Source organism: Gallinula chloropus, assembly GCF_964237585.1.
Source record: "Gallinula chloropus genome assembly, chromosome: 5".
Taxonomy (NCBI): domain Eukaryota; kingdom Metazoa; phylum Chordata; class Aves; order Gruiformes; family Rallidae; genus Gallinula; species Gallinula chloropus.
The window spans coordinates 10,952,453-10,969,330 of NC_140090.1; the positions used below are offsets into that span (position 1 = coordinate 10,952,453).

Sequence of the window (16,878 nt, forward strand, 5' to 3'; positions counted from 1 at the left end):
GCTTCTCTAACCTACACAGTGGGCTAAAATATTTGCCACTCACAGCATGGATAATTGCATTTGTTTTCTTTGAAATGGCACAAATTAATGGCATCCTGTAGTAAAAATAAATGAAAAGTCTGAATAAGAGATGCACAGCTCATTTACAGTGAGTTTTGCTACCCTCAGAAAACACAGGTCAAGACCTGTATGTCTCATTTGTGTATTCCCAACAGAGTATGGCTACTAAATACTCTTCAGACACGATGCACTGCCAGTCAGCTCTCTATGTGCTTTCTGTATTAACTAATTTGGTTCAAAGATATCACTGGAAATGACCAGCAAGTGAGTAACTATAGATGGCATGAAGACAGCAGTGCAGACCTCTCAGGATAATACCCACAGCAACATAAAAGAGCTTTACATGCCTTAAAAACCCAAAAGACTCTGCTTGTGAGTGTGTACATTTCATAGTCATGGAGAGAGCTTACACTGGGAAAAGGAAACATAAAAATGCCAGATGGTAAAGAAATAAAGAATTTGTTTTGCTTGGAGGAGAAGGGATCAGGGCTGGGACTCTCAGTGAATGGGAAAGGAAGAGACTTGCTAGGCTCAGACTGCAGTCCTGTCCCCAGACCTATGGGTTTGGCTTTTACATGTCATGTGGCTTTACTGAATGATTTATAGCCAGTTAATACTGTGTACATGCACCAGACTAAACCTACTGGAATGCAGAGAGACTAGTCTAGCAAGAGGCAGACAGAGGACATAATGCCACAGCATCAGCCCAACCAAGGAACCACAACAGAAGGAATGTCTTTCCCAACAGGAGGAAAAGGAAAGAAAAACACACAGCATACTCTGTAGCATTCCCCTTCTAGAGCAAGGCAGGGCTACTTCAACAAGAAATCACTTAATATTAACAAACAGGAGACTAAAAAAAATCTAGGAGGATGCCAGATCACTATTTGCTCCAAAAGGACAAAACCAGACCTATAGCAATGTGGAAGATTACTTGGCTCCAAAACCTATGCAGAGACCCTTGTCACAGAAGTGATTCATAATGGCCTGAAGCTGAAGGAGGGGAGATTTAGGTGAGATAATAGGAAGAAATTCTTTACTCTGAGGGCGTTGAGGCACTGGAACAGATTGCCCAGAGAAGCTGTGGCTGCACCCTCCCTGGCAGTGTTCAAGGCCAAATTGGATGGGGTTTTGGGCATCCTGGGCTAGTGGAGGGTGTCCCTGCCCATGGCAGGGGGTTGGAACTAGATGATCTAAAGGTCCCTTCCAACCCAAACCATTCTGTGGTTTTATGATTTATGCCACAGTGATTACCAGTTTCACCTGCTTACCTCAACTGCACCTGAAAATGGTTTGGCCCTGCTGCAGATCGACCATTGAGGAGAAGAAAGGTTGGGGAGAACTTTGACAGTGATTTGGACAGGGACAGTGACATTTTTCCAGTATATGCAGTAGATTAAGCTACGAGGTCTTTAGCCATAAGACCCAATTGAATACTTATCTGTCTTGAAACAATCTATCCTGCTCAGTGCTTTTAAAGGGTATTTAGCTGAGTGTCCACTTGTGACTACTAATTCCACCACTAACTATCACAGCAATGTCTGGCTTCCAGCCTCCTGTTCAACATCTGTTAGTGTTCTTACAGGCTTCTGGGAGAAAAGTAATAATCAGTGTCCACTCACTTGCACGCTCTCCCCTTCTCTCTCAAAGCCCCTTGTAAAACATGATTAAAAAAAAAAAGGTGCAGATCAATGACATTCTCCTTATGAAATCCATCCATCAGTGACACATTTTCTTTACAGCTTGGTTCTTAAAGGGAAAGAACAGTCACTACAGCCAACTGTGCAGCACACAGAGTGCTTCTCAAGCTTAGCAGCTTCTGCTTTTCCAAGGGAAAACATGGAGAGCCTGAACATCACAGTGCAACTGCAGCAAGTTTTACATTTATGAACTCTGCACGCCAACACTGTGCTCTGTACACAGCCCCTTACTCTTTACTGCTTCCCAGCTGAAGACAGAAAATCAGAGACAGCTTGGGCAAGAACTCACAGGGACTCTTTTGTTATTAAGTTTACGAAGCATTGGCTCAGCCTGGATTTAGTGTGACTTTAAAGACAGAAAACATCCGCTTTAATGAAATGCAAAGCTAAAGAACGTATTTAAAGATTAGTCAGCCTCAATAAGATTACATCCTAAAAGCCACTTAAATTGTTCTGGGCTGGACAGGCTCTACTGGATACAATATCATTTTCTTGGATCTTATTTATAGGTTTAAAACAAATCCTTAAGCCTGTGTTTTAATATACATTTATTTTTACTTCTAGCTTTAGACATACTGACGATTATGTTCCTAACCCACCAAGCTCCTCGCTGGCCTCACAGAATACAGACTAAAGAGGGGCTATGAAGATTCTTCAGCAGAAAAAAAGGGCTCACTGGGAAGTAAGTCTTGGGAGGATAGGAGGGAGCAGATGAAAAATAAAACAATGAGTAAGAAAGACATGGAAGGAACACAAAACCAGTGCCGTAGCATCTGTGGAGTTCTCACAAAGTTTAAAAAAACCCCAATTCTGTAGCTAACCATTGCTGGAACTTATTTGGATTACAATAAGCCCTCATTCAAAGCCAGCTGCACTGACACAAAACCAGCAAGTTTTGGTACCAGCTGGTCTGAGCTCTCCTGTTTGCTCATCTCACCAAGGTATTTAAGGAATCGCTTTACAGTGGTCGTATGAGGAGGCCCTTTCTACTCCAAATCACAAAAAGCTAATAACAAGTTTTGGAATCATGGGTGAAACCCTATTTCCCTGCTCAGTTCTGCCATAGTTTTCAAATGTCACAAACAGCTTTTGCATGTAACCCTTTCCCAGTTAACTTCTGCAAAGTATAACTAAGCTAAACTAAAATTTTCAAAGGACAACAAAACCTCCACACTGAAGAAAATGGAACCTCTGTATTGATGCCTCTTCAGATTTTGGAACAAGAAATCCACAAAACTGAACACCAAAACCCAAAAAATCAAAATAGGCAGAACACGCCAAGCCAGAACACTTTGAATCAAGCAAATAAGCTTCATTATTGAACATGATGTTTTTAAATATAGCACTCTGTGCTAATATAAGCTCCATTAAAAAAACCCAAAATGTTTTGAAATGAATAGTACAAACCAATTCTGGAAGCTTCCAAAGTAACCATTCCCATGTTGCTGCTTCCAAACTAACAAAGAAATACTATTCTAATTTTTTTCCTCTGGTCCTGGTTCTCCTCTTTCCCTCACCCAATCATGAGCAAGACCAAGCTGTAATTGTTAACTAAATTTGATTTCTCCATATTTTCAAAATCTACTCTTTTGTTCATCATGTGTGTGTTGTTTTGGTTTTGTTTTTAACTTCCCCACCCCAAGAAACCCAGCTTTAATCTGAAGTAGTACTTCAAACCACCCTGAACCTATTCCTAAAGCAAAACTGACATTTTGGGAAGGCCCCTGTTCATGCACAGCTCCCATGATGATTCCTAGGAGAAACATGCCCAGAGTTTCTTTGCCCTCTTGGGTTTTCTGTTGATAGCAGCTGTTGCCCCACCAAGTTTGTACCTGTGAGGGGGTAGATGGTGAGGCAGCCCTCATTCCACCTCATGTCCTTAGCCTGTAGCACGTGGGGATTTTGAATAAGAGGCTCCTGGGGATAAGCCTTGCTCTAAGTAGCTGATGCTGTGCAGCTACAATGGCAGCCTGGTTTCAACCTGGCTTTGGGAAGATGTTAGATTTAAAATCTGCCTGTAGAATGGAGAGCACCAAGTGATGCAGTCCTGCAATCCCCAGCTTTTTAAAAGGATCCTACACAAAAGTACCACCAAAGGCAAGTCATTGACAAGAGGGACAAAAGTACCACCATGCAGAGCTGGCATCCAGGACTGAGAGCTCTCTACAGCAGCCCTGAGGTGGTCACTTTTTAAAGATCATCTGTAAACCATGAGGACTCCTTCCCATGGCCTCTCTGGGCACTGCTTGACACAATACACAGTGATAGGCAGGCTGGGCTCTAGTTTTCCTTATGAAAAGATGTTGCCAAATATTTCTCTTGTAGAGGGAACAAAGACACAAAGATTTTAAATCCCATTTAGTATCAAGTTTGGGAAACAGAGGAAAGACCATATACGTACCATTTAGAAAATCTCTTTGTGTGTCCAGGACCTGGTTGATGTCCTGTACCCAAGCTTGTTGAATTTCTGGATTAGCTGCCTGTAAAATGACTCTCTCTGATGTTTCCCGGCTCATTAGAGCAAACTTGCAGGGATCATTGTCCACATTTTCTTCAATGATAAGGTAGTTCATCTGAAACAAGCCAAGGTCAGAATGTGTTACATGGAGCAAGAGTTAACATCACTCAAGAATCAGAATAACATTGTTGTGAAAAGTTCCTGAAAATAATGGAGTCCAATAACAGCCTGCCAGGTCATCATCAGAAGAATTTGCCTCATCTAGATTTAGGCAGATAAATCTTAAGCTTAAATATGATGCTTAATAAAGCTCTGACAGATGCACCAGACATCCGCCTGTCTTGAATTACAACTTCTATTTTAAGGTAACACAGACCTGACTGATGTGCTAAAAATTTACTATAACCTGTAAGTAGAGTTAAAGTGTCCCTATTAAGATGTTAATAAAGTCTGTCACTCCTCCAGCTTAACTAAGTGTTTACATTTCTCATCCTCCACGGGAAAGAAAGTCTCAGTCATTCGAGTATTTTAAAAATGGAGAGGACCCTGCACAGGGATACACCAAAAAAAGGAGAGGAGTTCTCCCCTGATGCTCCAGCAGATCATCTTATTTCTAGCAGATCACACTGTCATCTGTGCACAATCACTTCACGTGACTGTAGTCACAGATACTCATTCTGGAAATCTCACGGATGACAATTCTGGCTGCTGTCCTGCCCTTATGAGGCTTCTGTTTATGTGTACCTGGAACTTTAACTTTTTCTGAGCTACTTACATCTATGACAGTAAACCAAGAATAGGTTGGCACAGCCTTTCAAAAAAGAGAGGGAGTCTTCAGGTCAAAAACAGACAGCTCTGAGGACTAAGGCAACAACATGCCTCTAGAAGTCTATCTCCAGTTGCTCTGAATATTTTTCAAAGAAAGAAGAGATCCACACCACATATGAATACAGCCCAGCTTTCAAACTGCAAGACAAAAAGAGCCTCTTCCTTCTCTTCTGGGGGTCCCTGTGAAGTCAGAGGGACAGGCAGGAACTCCTCTGCCCTGGGGACAGGAAAGGGACAGAAAATGAGCCTGGATTGTGCTCCTCCTCTTGTTCCAAGCTCTTGGCTTCTCTGGTTGATAGCCAAAGCAAGCAAATCAATCCTGGGATGACTCCAGGAAAAAGACTTGTAGGTCAGAGTCCCAAAACTCCTATTTGTGTCTTAGGGGGTGCATTTGCCAAGAGTCTGAAAGGTGTCCAACTGAGAAGTATCCAGGAATGGATGTGCAATCCCTGAATACTAACTGCCTCACTGCATAAAGAAGGGTGCTTCACTAATGTAGGGCATCATGATGAAGTTTCTGTCACAGTGACAAACCTTGGAGAACAGTATTTAAGAGCTTCATTTCCCTGACAGACCAGAATGGCTGCATCTGAAGTCATATGCAGCTCTTACCCTAACGGAGAGACCTCAGTGCTCAGCAGTGGCCTTGACGCAGAGGAAAGAAACAGGACCTCTGGTGCTGGTGAACTCCTTTAGCTGTGTGAAAGGATGTGACCAGCAGAGAAACAGTCTACATCTCTCAAGGAGCATCTTCCAGAGAACTGGACAACCATGAACTACAGATGGAATCAAAACTAGCCAGAGATGGCTGGTCAGCCCTGGTAACTGCTGGGAAGATCCCCAAGCAGGATTGTGTCAGCGCTCAAACCAACGTCAAGGGAACTTGGTCCTAGCTGATGGTGTGAAGCCTCTTCAGACTCTAGCTCATGAACTCAGACCAGATGCAATTTACAGACGCCCACATTCAGGGCTGGGCTGTGAAAGGCAGATGATGAGGCAGCCTGTTTGTGTGACACCTTTGCACAAAGTGCCTCTCATCAGGGAATCACCCAGCTCACATTGAGCTTCTACTGCCAGGTGAGGATGCCTGGGGCACAGGGAGGTAGGGAATGGTCCTGCTCCACCGTGTGCCAGGGCTCATCTCTGTGGGAAAGCACAAGAGAAAGGCAAAAGCAGCCAGAAGCCAAAGCAGGGGCTGGGAGGCAGGGTGTGAGAGCTGCTGGCACACGGAGTCCGCACCGCGGTGTGGGAGATGCGCATGGAGCCACGGGGGATCCCACACTTACTGTAAGCACGCAACAGGAGAAGGAGCTGTTTGCCAAATGGAAGAAAAGAGGGACTGGAAAATTATCACACAAAAATTTTAAACCCTGGCAGTGGGAACAGCATTACTTTCATAGGCTGTTTAACTAGAAAAGCAGCTCATACCCTTGAGGCAAGCTAATTTTATTGACATTAGAAGAGATTTATTTTTTCTCTCTTTATCTACAATATACAATTCAGGAATTGTTTCCTGCAGATAAAAGCCTCATTGTTATACATAAAATAAACTGAAGTAAAAATGATTCATGTTATTTCCATCTCCAACTTGAATAATGATTTAAATCAGCAATAGGATAAAATCAAAGCTGATCATCTAAATCAAGATGATTGTTTATTTGTACACTTTAGGGTTTTCCTTTATAGCTTATTACTTGGTTGGAAACGATGAGATACACTGGCTTGCAAATGGGTATAGGCTTTTCAGTAAATGCTGCAGTTTGTCAGCCAAGAAGATGACTCCATTTCAGTTAAATATGCTGTTTATCATAGATTGGTTTAGTTATATATGGCTAATATGCATTATTTCACCTGATATTGTTCTCTTCTATTTCATATTAATGCACCATGTAAAATTTAGAGCAAACACAATGCATTCTCCTACATATTCTTTCACTTGTATCTTTGAAAAGGTAATCAATCCCAGACTGGTTTCTCAGCTTTGAGCCATCAAGACATTCAAATGAACCGGTGACTTTGCTCTTTCTGTGGGTGCAGCAAAGGCTGTTTGACCAGGAGAGGTGCAGCATTCATTCACCTTCACTTACCATTTCAGACATTAACTTCTCATTTGTTAAGAAAGCATAAACGCCCTTAAACAAGCAAATAAGTATCTTCCCTGGTTACTTTCAGCTTTTACCTTTAGTCCCACCCCAAAATCTGGAAAGATCATTTAAACCCAGTATTAAATTCTTACAACTTTCTTTATAGTTTAGCTGGTTTGTAAATTCCTCATAGCTGCATTTTTAGAACTGTGTTTTCATTTGTTTCTGAAATAGTTCCATCTTCTTGCAACATTCAGATTTGTACTAAGGGTCCTCTCCCCATGAGGGAGAGTATTTCCAGTAATGTCACCGAGAGGCTTAATCCTGACTTATAGTTTGGCCTAGGATCACTCTTTTGGCTACTACACCTTCCCCCACTCTTTATGGTCATGTTTGAAAGCAGCTGTCACATACTTCCTTTGACTACTGCAGGCTTTGTTAGCAGTATTTGCTAATTCAGAGCTATGAATGACACAGGACCTGTTCTGGCTGTGATCCTTGTAAAAATTACCCAGTAAATTTAGCCGCCCAGTAGTTTATTTAGAGATGGTCTTAAATGGCTTCTGATCCAGTGAAAGGTAAATGCAAATGTCTTCTGCAAACAGAAACCATTTCCCTCTCAAGTGCTTACCTTTATGCTCTTCTTGAACATGTAGCCTGGTGTTAAAGATCCTTTTCTAAGGAGTTCACTGAAGATAACTATTTGCTCAAAGAGAAACACCCTACGCTCCTTTGGTCGAGACTGAACTCCAGAATCCTGCTCCGTCACATAGAAGGTGTCCTGCTGCAGCAGCTTTCCTTGAGCTGTCAGCTTGCCCTGAGAAGCAGACAAGGCAGTGACATTACAAACCCTGACCCACCATGATCCCATGAGACAATCTGCTATGTTTTGTGCAGTCCACGTTTTCCAAGCAGCGTGCATTCAGGTGAGACTTATCCCATCTATGTTACCAAAGCAGCAATCTGGTAAATCAACGGCTCAGTTTAAAGAAAATAGCAGGGTTCTTTGTTCCCATTGCCACTGATGGAGCATGTAAAACCAAAAGCAAGAGGTATCAAGTAGAGTGTTTTGTATTTCATTTCAAATGCTGTTCCCATTACGCAGTTTGTTATTGTAATGCCTTGGATCCCCCTCTAGTCATGAGCTCTCCATCATCCCTTAAACCAGTAGGCAGTGACACAACACCTCTAAGGTGCAAAACAAACAGGACTTACCTGTTTGCAGGAATGCTATGATGCATAAGACAGTAAGACAAAGTTCACTTCATTTTGCAAATAAGACATCTCCCAGGACTGCCAAAGTCTGCCCTGGCTTAGTTACAAACCACAGGCTGTAACCTGTGGGGTTATAACTCACAAGCCCTCTCCTGGATGTTGCCAGACTCAGAGCTGTTAACATGTAAATGCTAGGTGACCTTATTAACAGTCTGGTTCACTGCTTATTCTGCTCCTGCAATCAGGGTAAGGAGTGTAATTCAAACTTGCAGAAGCTTTTACAGACCTTGGATTCTGAAGACACAATAGACAGATTGTCACAAGTTTAGAGTGAGGCATATTATCACCCCCACCTTTGAAACCTCACCAAAGCATGCGGCTCGGCACTGGAGGAGAACAAGCACTAGAAAAACAGCCTGGAGTAGGGCAGATTGTGAAGACAATCACAGAAAGATAAAATCCTTATCCTTGCCTAGGTGTTATTATAAGCAGAATGCAAACATGTACCTCAAAGCCTTGGAGGCGACCCAGGTTCATCATATCATTGCAACGTTTCGGTACAAGGCACATTAATTCAACTGCTTTCTGTTAAAGAAAAAGGATGTTGTATTATTACAGGAGAATCAGAGGGTTCCTAAAAGGAAAGTGTCAAACAATGAACTTCAATAGTGAGATCACTGCTAGGAGTTATTCATGTTGAGATGCACTGAAGGTGTACAGTAATGTCTAAAAGAGGACGGTGTGCCTACAATACAGGACTGTGCCTTCATCTTTCAGTTCTGACATTTCTGGTAAGAGAAATGCCACATTTAGAATACCAGCAGGATGTTCAACTATTGCCAAAGGAATACTGGGGTTTTCATTCCTCCACATAAAGTGCCACTAGGTAATAACATTGTCCAGGATATGAAAACGTACCTCTATATCAGAGCACTCCAGACCAGCTTTTTCACTGTACCTCAGGAAATCCTGGAGAAAGCAGAAAGGGTTGTATTAAGGCACTTCAGAAAGAGAAAACAAAAGACACCAGTTTGAAAAAGAATAAGCACATTCAGCCTGTGATTTTTCTGAGAAAGAACTCGCTAATATTAATAAAAGCATCTTTAGAGGTTGCTGAACATTATAACCACTTTCTAGATATGGAAAAGGAGTGTGGATGGCTGCTGAAAACATCACAAAAAGATGACAAAACTTGGGAATGCTGACTTGTTCCCTGTCTTAATCCATTGGACCACACACACTTGAAGATTTTTCTTTTCCTTTTGGCATTTCAGGGAACACGCTGCTGTCTCTTTGCTAGTATGAAATTACCAAACAGTGGGCTGATGGCAGCCTGCTTGAGGCTAGTTCAAAAAAGAGAAGAAACCAGCTGAGAGCCCCAGAACTGCTGGAGATTACAGGGTAGGGTTCAGAGACGCCTAATTTTAGATATTAGCTTAAGACCCCGAGGGATGGATTTTTAGAAGTCCTGAGTAACTTGCATTGTGGTTAGAATCAGCAGAAGCCAGAGTGGTCAGACTCCTTGGGGAAAAAAACCTGATGGGGGCTCCCCAAATTTTAAGACATCAGAAATAAGGTTTTTTATGCTAATTTAAAGAGAGATGTTCAGAAATGGAGGCTGTAACTTTTATTAGAAGCATGCCATTTAGTACCAAAGACAGGCTTTAACAACACACTTCGTTGCTTTTATTGCAATGAAATAAAAAAAATGAATTAAAAAAAAATCAAAGTTTATTCTGAAACTTCAGAGGAATAAAAAAAATCCTAGTTGCAGTTTATTCTTCCATTAAAAAAAAATCCAGTAGAAAATAATTAAAAATCTTTTTACTATCTGAAATTGCAAACCATTCCCACAGATGTGGCCCTCCTGCTCTCTGGATGTTTTCCATAGGATTCCATCATTGTATGCCCATGTGTAAGCAGACTCCTCTTTCATCTTATTCCTCAGTCAAAACGAAGGCTGATTTAAAATAACATCACCTAATGCAGGAGTAAGACTAAAGTTCAGTCCAAAGAGCACTTATCCACTCACCTTGAGAAGAAGCTGATACTTAGTTATTCTCTGAATGGGTTTGATCAGAAAGTCACTGATGGTTAGCCGTTGGCTTACTTCCTGTTGAACCTCCTAAAAATTGAGGATTAAAACCAATTGCAAACAATCACAAAGTAAGACAGGAAACATGATAAAATGTCTCAGCAGAGACGTATTTCTACAGAAAGTCAGTCTGTTCTTAATCTTTTGTTTGCAAGGGGGAATTTTAGAGGATTTAAAAATCTGGCATATCCTATTTAGGCAAGGACTGGGTAGAAGTCATGACCGAGCTGGAAGGCACAGGCTTCCTTCCCCCTTTGAGCTGATTGAGCAGGACTGCAAGCTCTGGAGACTGTTCTTTCCACTGCAGTGGGGATTAGCTCACAACCAAGTCCTGCAGAGCATGCCTCATGCCCTCTGGTGAAATGGAACATCTTTCCCTTGTTAAACAAGCTTCTTTCACATTAATATCTAAATGTGTCTGGTCCCAAAGATTTCTTGAAACAGAGAAATTTATTGGGAATTTCTGAGACACACCACCCAGCTCCAATGACTTTTACCTTCTGCCCTATTTGTAGACAACAGATTAAAAAGTTAATTTTATTTTGGACAGACATCACTGTGCTTGTGGTTCTCAGAGAACCACAGAGAGTCAGTACTGAATTAAGTACTTACTAGAAATTAACAACATGAGAATTTAAAAAATAAATGAAATAACTTTTCTCTCCTGTAGCAGAGACTTTAGCAGCACATGCAGTATCAAAATCTTCTAGCTTGTTGCAGATAAACCACCCAGGTTACAGAATGGTCTACCTGACTAGGACCCACAGCTATAAGTAGCAGTAATGTATAATAAACAATGCTTACCTCAAAGTATGCCTCATACTCAGCTACTATATATTCAGACCGTGGCTTGTTTTGGCAATATACCACGTACATGTGTAACCGCCGCTCCTGTGAAAGCAAGATGCACAGCAGCCTGGTGAGATATTGGCTACCATTCTGTTTGGGGATTAAAGCTGGCAGAAAGTTGCTAAGATGTTCTGCTAAGTCTCCCTTATTTTGTTGTTTTATCAAAGATTTAGTTTGCTGAAGTAGGAAAGTAAATTGACAACGGGTTCTGTTCTCCACTTCTGCACCTTAGGCAAGAGGAGGCTTCCATGGGGAGTGGCCAGCTAGAGAGGTCAGCCCCACACTGGTTGGGCTGAAATTTACTGTAGAGTTGTCCTTTGGCTAATATCCCACAAACATGTCAATCATAGCAGTTGGCCAAGTACCTGACATAATTAGATTTTGGCAGATGTCCCTGGCCACATCAATTTTGCCCCTAAAATAAGAAGTCTCCAAGAAGACAATATTAATCCTTTAGTTCAATCCAGCTGCTCATAGATCTGCTGAAGATGCATAACAAGAGGACTACTTTAAATTAAATTTAGACATAGGAAAGTGTCAAGTCAACACAAGCAGATCTTTTTGGAAAGGAGTCATCACACCCCAAATGACAATTACACTAGAGACAGGTAACAAAATAAAACTTACATGCTTAATAAAAAGCTGTGCTAAACGTTCAGGTTCTTGAAGACATTTTTCCAGTTCAGCCAGGAAAAAGCTGGAGAAAAAGGATATCAATATTTCAGACTACTTCTTTAGGTGATCCCAGCAGGAAGCTAGTTGTTCCTCAGATACACTGGTGCAATTTTAGTTATATATTGAATAATAAATGAAAATGTAAGCTTGGCTTGAGCTCTCAGTAGTGGCATTTCCAACACATTGGATGAGAGCTGTGAAATATACAGGTCTTGTCTTGCAAATTACCTGCTCTTCTTTACTATTACAGTGGTTTCAATTTTTTTAAGTGCCAGTTACTATTTAGTTTCAAGAGTTGCTTTCCTCAATGAGAACTCCTAAAGTAAAACCTTTTTTATAGACTAAAACGCTTGTGAAAACTCAACTGAAGCTTTACTGGGAGTTCAGTTGCATGAACAGATTGGGAGTACTGGTCAACATGAAAGAGATGCAGAAGTTTCCACTTGAATAAACAAATCCCTGTTTTGCTGGTGGAGTTTTGGTATGTCCAGTTTTTCAGTATACTACTGCTAGTAACGTACTGTGATTCATAACAGCAATAGCCACTCATAAGGATCATTACTATCTTGACTCACAGCTTTGGGGAGGTTATTCATTCCAGCTTGAATACCCTTACCAAGAATATACCAGGATGCCTAAAAGTGAGGTAAAAGCACAGCTAAACTAAACTTTAGAAATACTGGTAGATTTTTCTAACTGGTAGGTAAATCCCGACAACCTCCCTTTCCTCTTTTTCACTGCAGGAATTCTGTCAGAAATGCATCCATGGATTTGCTGCAGTAGCCAGAGGACATGCTTGCAATGGTCCAGGGTCCCAAGAAATCCTAGAACCTCAAAAAAGATGCACATTGGACTGATGTCCCAAAAAACCATCCCTATACCATCAGATACAACTACTTCCATAACTCAATCCTCTATAAATATTAAATCCATCTGCATTTAAATAGACTTCTTGACCCAGATAGGGAGAACTAAAAATAGTGAGTATCCCTGTCTATGTGCTACAGAAAACTCCTGTCATCACACTTAGACAATGAATGGCACTACTAAAAACACCCTTTTACTGGTATCAACTTGGTGTGCTCACAAGGGCATCTGTCAGAACGTAAGGACAGGCTCAGGCCATGAGATAAGCACCTATGGAACACATGATGGGAAGGAAAATGTCCAGAGCTGAAGGAAGATCCATCCTGGTGTCCACTGCTCAAGTTTATACATGCATGCTCAAATTCTAGGTAGCAGAGCTGAAGAGTATTTCTGAGTGGTCTGGTTGAAATAATGGCCATAAGCAAGACATCACTGTTCATAAACTTACAGCAGAAATGGCCCAGGGCTTGAAATTAGCCTTATGGTTCCAGCAGCTTTTCCAAAGCTACTTGTATGAGTAAGATTTCAAGGAACAGAGTTCCTAACTCAGAGTCAAAACCACCAAGTAGGCCAAAGCATGTCAGAGCTTTCACATGAGAAGAATCTTGAAGGGATTTGCATTTTATCACCCTACTAGCCAAATAGTGCTGGTATGGTCAGCTTTCATGATCCTACCAGCTGCATGTGGAGATGGTCACGTTGCCGAACAGCACAAGGCATAGGAAGAAAGCCATGGCTTTACAGCATTGCTACCACTCATCAGTAGAATGAATTGCACCTCTAACTGTGACCCAACAGACATCATTATAGCAGCCTCAGTAGCTTTTCTGAGGATCCAGCAAGCAGCAGCTCTCTGTGAGTCATGTTGGGATCGCTTATTATCAGTAGCTCAGGAGCTGTGGATGGACCACAGCAGTATCTCCCACTGAGCCTCTTATTGTAGCTCCCCAGCAAGGAGTGGCAGCACCTCTAGCAGCACAACACTGCCACACCACAGTCTCTCCTGTGTGCAACACTTCCCTCACACTGACCAGCACTCCTGGCATGGTGTTTGAGCCAGGAAAAAGCTGTATCTGTGATTAGAGACAGCATGATAAACGACCTCCAATGAAGCCAAGCAGTGCAAAGCTATAGCCCACCAACGTGTTCTTTCATTGGGAAAAATTATTTTATGTATGACTGATGCTTTGCATCATGCAGTTGTGCTGGTTTTGGCTGGGTAGAAAAAGGTCTATTTCAGGATCTAGGGTATTGTGAAACTGTGGCTAAAAGCACATGAATTAGAACATCATCTCAGGATTCAAGGTAGCCATGATTTGTGAAGATATTAAGAAGCACTTACAAACCAAGAGAGACCTTTTAAAGTGAGGCAATGTCCTTTGGAAGTTCAGCCCTGAACAACCTGCTGATGTTCAATTAAAAGCAGCTTAGACAAATAGACACCATGTACCCCAATCCTTTATGGACAAATGGTTAGGAAGGTGCTTAAAAAGGAACTAAACCATAAACTTACTCTTTGTGCCAGTCATAGATCTGGTGAATATTGCCAAATACTATCTTGTCTTTCCCTTTCATATCTTCAGAAACTCCTTTTTCTTCTATCCTCTTCATGAAGCCCTTTAAGATTAATGATCAGCGATTAACAAAGGGTTTTTGAAGGGAGACCATAATTACACTTCTTCCCCCCCCCCCCCCCCCCCAAGAAGTTAAAAGTTTAATGTCAGGGTTTTTTACATTTAAAATGCTTAAAACACCTTTTGTACAATTTAAAGCCAGAAACCCATCTCTATACTTTAAGTTACACAGTTTGCTGTGTAAAAGAAAAGAAAACTTTAAAGGATTTATTCTGAATACCTACAATACTTGTACAAACCATTATTAGATGCTATTGAAGTGACAAGTGCAATTAGAAGATAAAAGTTAAACAAAAGTAGTTTATCAAGCTCTTGGCTTCTGTTTTAAGAGGAAGAAGCCAGGCTCTGTACAGAGTTGTTCCATTCATCACCACCAGTGTTTTGTGAGAGCACAAAGCCAAGCAGTAAGTTTTGAGTCACATGAAACAGATTTGTCACACCTCCTAAGAGTTTCTTTCTAAGTCTTTGGAGCACTGCAGCCCCATCAGGTTTGCCAGCAGAGCATGATGTAAGCAGACCCAAAGGTCTTCAAGTTGGAAGCTGTTGAAAATCACTGTTAGATGGGCTGATAATTCTCCTTGGAGTAGCAAATGCAGAAAGCATTGCCAAAAGCCTCCATCAAGTCCCTCCAATTCTGAGACCTTGCTGGGGAAATAAAATGAATCTGTGGTGGCTCTGACAGGTGTGGTCCTCAGGGATCAATCAGGTCTTTACAGGTTGAAGCTTAAAAAACTACGGCTGTTTTCCTAACATAAAAACTACTCATTTTATTTCAAGAGGTTTTTTTTTCAAAGCCATAATCCCTGGGCCACACACATACCTCAACACAGATCTAAACCAGCTTCTGGAACGGTACTCAGACACAGGACTTTAGTCCAGGTGCAAACTCAAGTAAAGTATGTGTTACCATTACTCAATATGACAGGAAGAAAGGCACAAAGTAAGCTGGAGGAGCATAAGTTATTCTCCACTGCTGCCCTCAAGGCTGCATTAGAGCAGAAAGAGTTTGTCACAAGCAGGATAGCCAAGAAAAATTTGTGCACACTGGAGTCAAAACCTAAAATACAACATTTGTTAGTTGGAAACAAAAACAGTTTCCAAAGACATTTCTCCTTGTTTCTGTCAACATGAGAAGGGGACCATGGAAGCAGAGTGCAAAATAAAGCAGTTTGTTTCTCATGCTGCATTTTTTTGTTGTTGTCACTTGTCAGCATGGTGCTTTTTAGTGGGAAAACATTTTGCATAGCAGGGTTTGCTTCAGCTCACCTCCACAACAGTTCCCAAGTCTTTGACGTAGTCTTTTTCAGTCTGTACCAGCTCATTTAAGACAAACCTAAATTAAAACAGAACACACACGTATTTGACCATATTCCTTGATGTTACTGTTTGTTCCTCTTCCCACATATTACCCTGTCATCATTCCAGGTCACGTAACACAACTGACTCTTCACTCTCTGCTCAGTGAATGTAAATGACAAACACATCACATTTCAGGTCAGGGTAGTTTCAGTTCTCTTAACCTTTCTTCTCTTCTACCCCTTTTCCCCTCACCCCCACCCTCCCATCCCAGGACAGTGCAAGAGAAGTGGCACAACCAACTGCCTGTACCTTGAACTACCCCTCCAAACACTCCTCCACCCTCCTGATAGCAGCGATGAAGGTGTCCCCCGACTGGTTTTCAATCAAGGAGGAGAGGATTTCTTGCCCAAGTCCCTCTGGCTCTGCCCAAGATTCAGCAACTAAATTTTAATCTGGAGGTTTCAAACACCTGGAAAAAGAATTCCCCCCCTCCTGTCATAACCAAGAGTTTAATCCTTCAGACTAGCTAATCTGTGTGTGGGTGTCAAATGCTTTACCCTCATTTCAGAGCTAATAATCCTGGGTAGGAGAGTCATCTAATGAAGGCCTGATGCATGCAAACAACTTCAAGCTAAAAAAAAGCCCCTCCTTGTAATTCAAGCCAACTAATCACATAATGTTCTTTCGAGGACAATTTCAAAAAGTTACAGTTTGCTGCAGACAGTCTGCCTCTCAATTACATCAATACATAGATTTGGCACGTGACAAATACGCTCCATCTGTGCTCAAGTTCACTGTGGCAGTAACAAGGCTAACAAGATAGGAGTACTTTCATGTCTAACATCGCTCCCTTCACATCAGTCAGCAGACTGACCCACTTGAAATGATAGGGGTGAGGGCAAACAGTGCTAAGATAAAAGCCTCATTGAAAATATCTACAGGGGAAAAGCAACAGACCTGTGTTGCAAGGAGAGACTCAGTTACGAGAGGCTACTGAGAAAACAAATCCTGCTCTCGCTGCACTCCCAACACATCCCTTGCTCAGAGCAGAGAAGAGACTTAAGACACGTGGCAGGACGAGGTCAAATAGCTTCTTGTTCATTCGAGACTGAAA

General features: G+C 41.7%; 1 protein-coding gene across 4 annotated transcripts in view; it reads right to left on the minus strand.

Moving 5' to 3' along the window:
• KALRN (kalirin RhoGEF kinase) overlaps positions 1-16,878 on the minus strand; it is a gene marked incomplete at both ends in the record, with an annotated part of 502,255 nt that overhangs the window by 29,617 nt on the left and 455,760 nt on the right. For all 4 annotated transcript variants that reach the window (XM_084264735.1, XM_084264736.1, XM_084264734.1 and 1 more), the window contains 9 exons: positions 4,162-4,333; positions 7,762-7,947; positions 8,853-8,930; positions 9,264-9,314; positions 10,378-10,470; positions 11,245-11,331; positions 11,917-11,986; positions 14,345-14,448; positions 15,732-15,798. In XM_084264735.1, the coding sequence (XP_084120861.1) occupies positions 4,162-4,333; positions 7,762-7,947; positions 8,853-8,930; positions 9,264-9,314; positions 10,378-10,470; positions 11,245-11,331; positions 11,917-11,986; positions 14,345-14,448; positions 15,732-15,798 (908 nt within the window). The remainder of the gene's footprint in view (positions 1-4,161; positions 4,334-7,761; positions 7,948-8,852; positions 8,931-9,263; positions 9,315-10,377; positions 10,471-11,244; positions 11,332-11,916; positions 11,987-14,344; positions 14,449-15,731; positions 15,799-16,878) is intronic.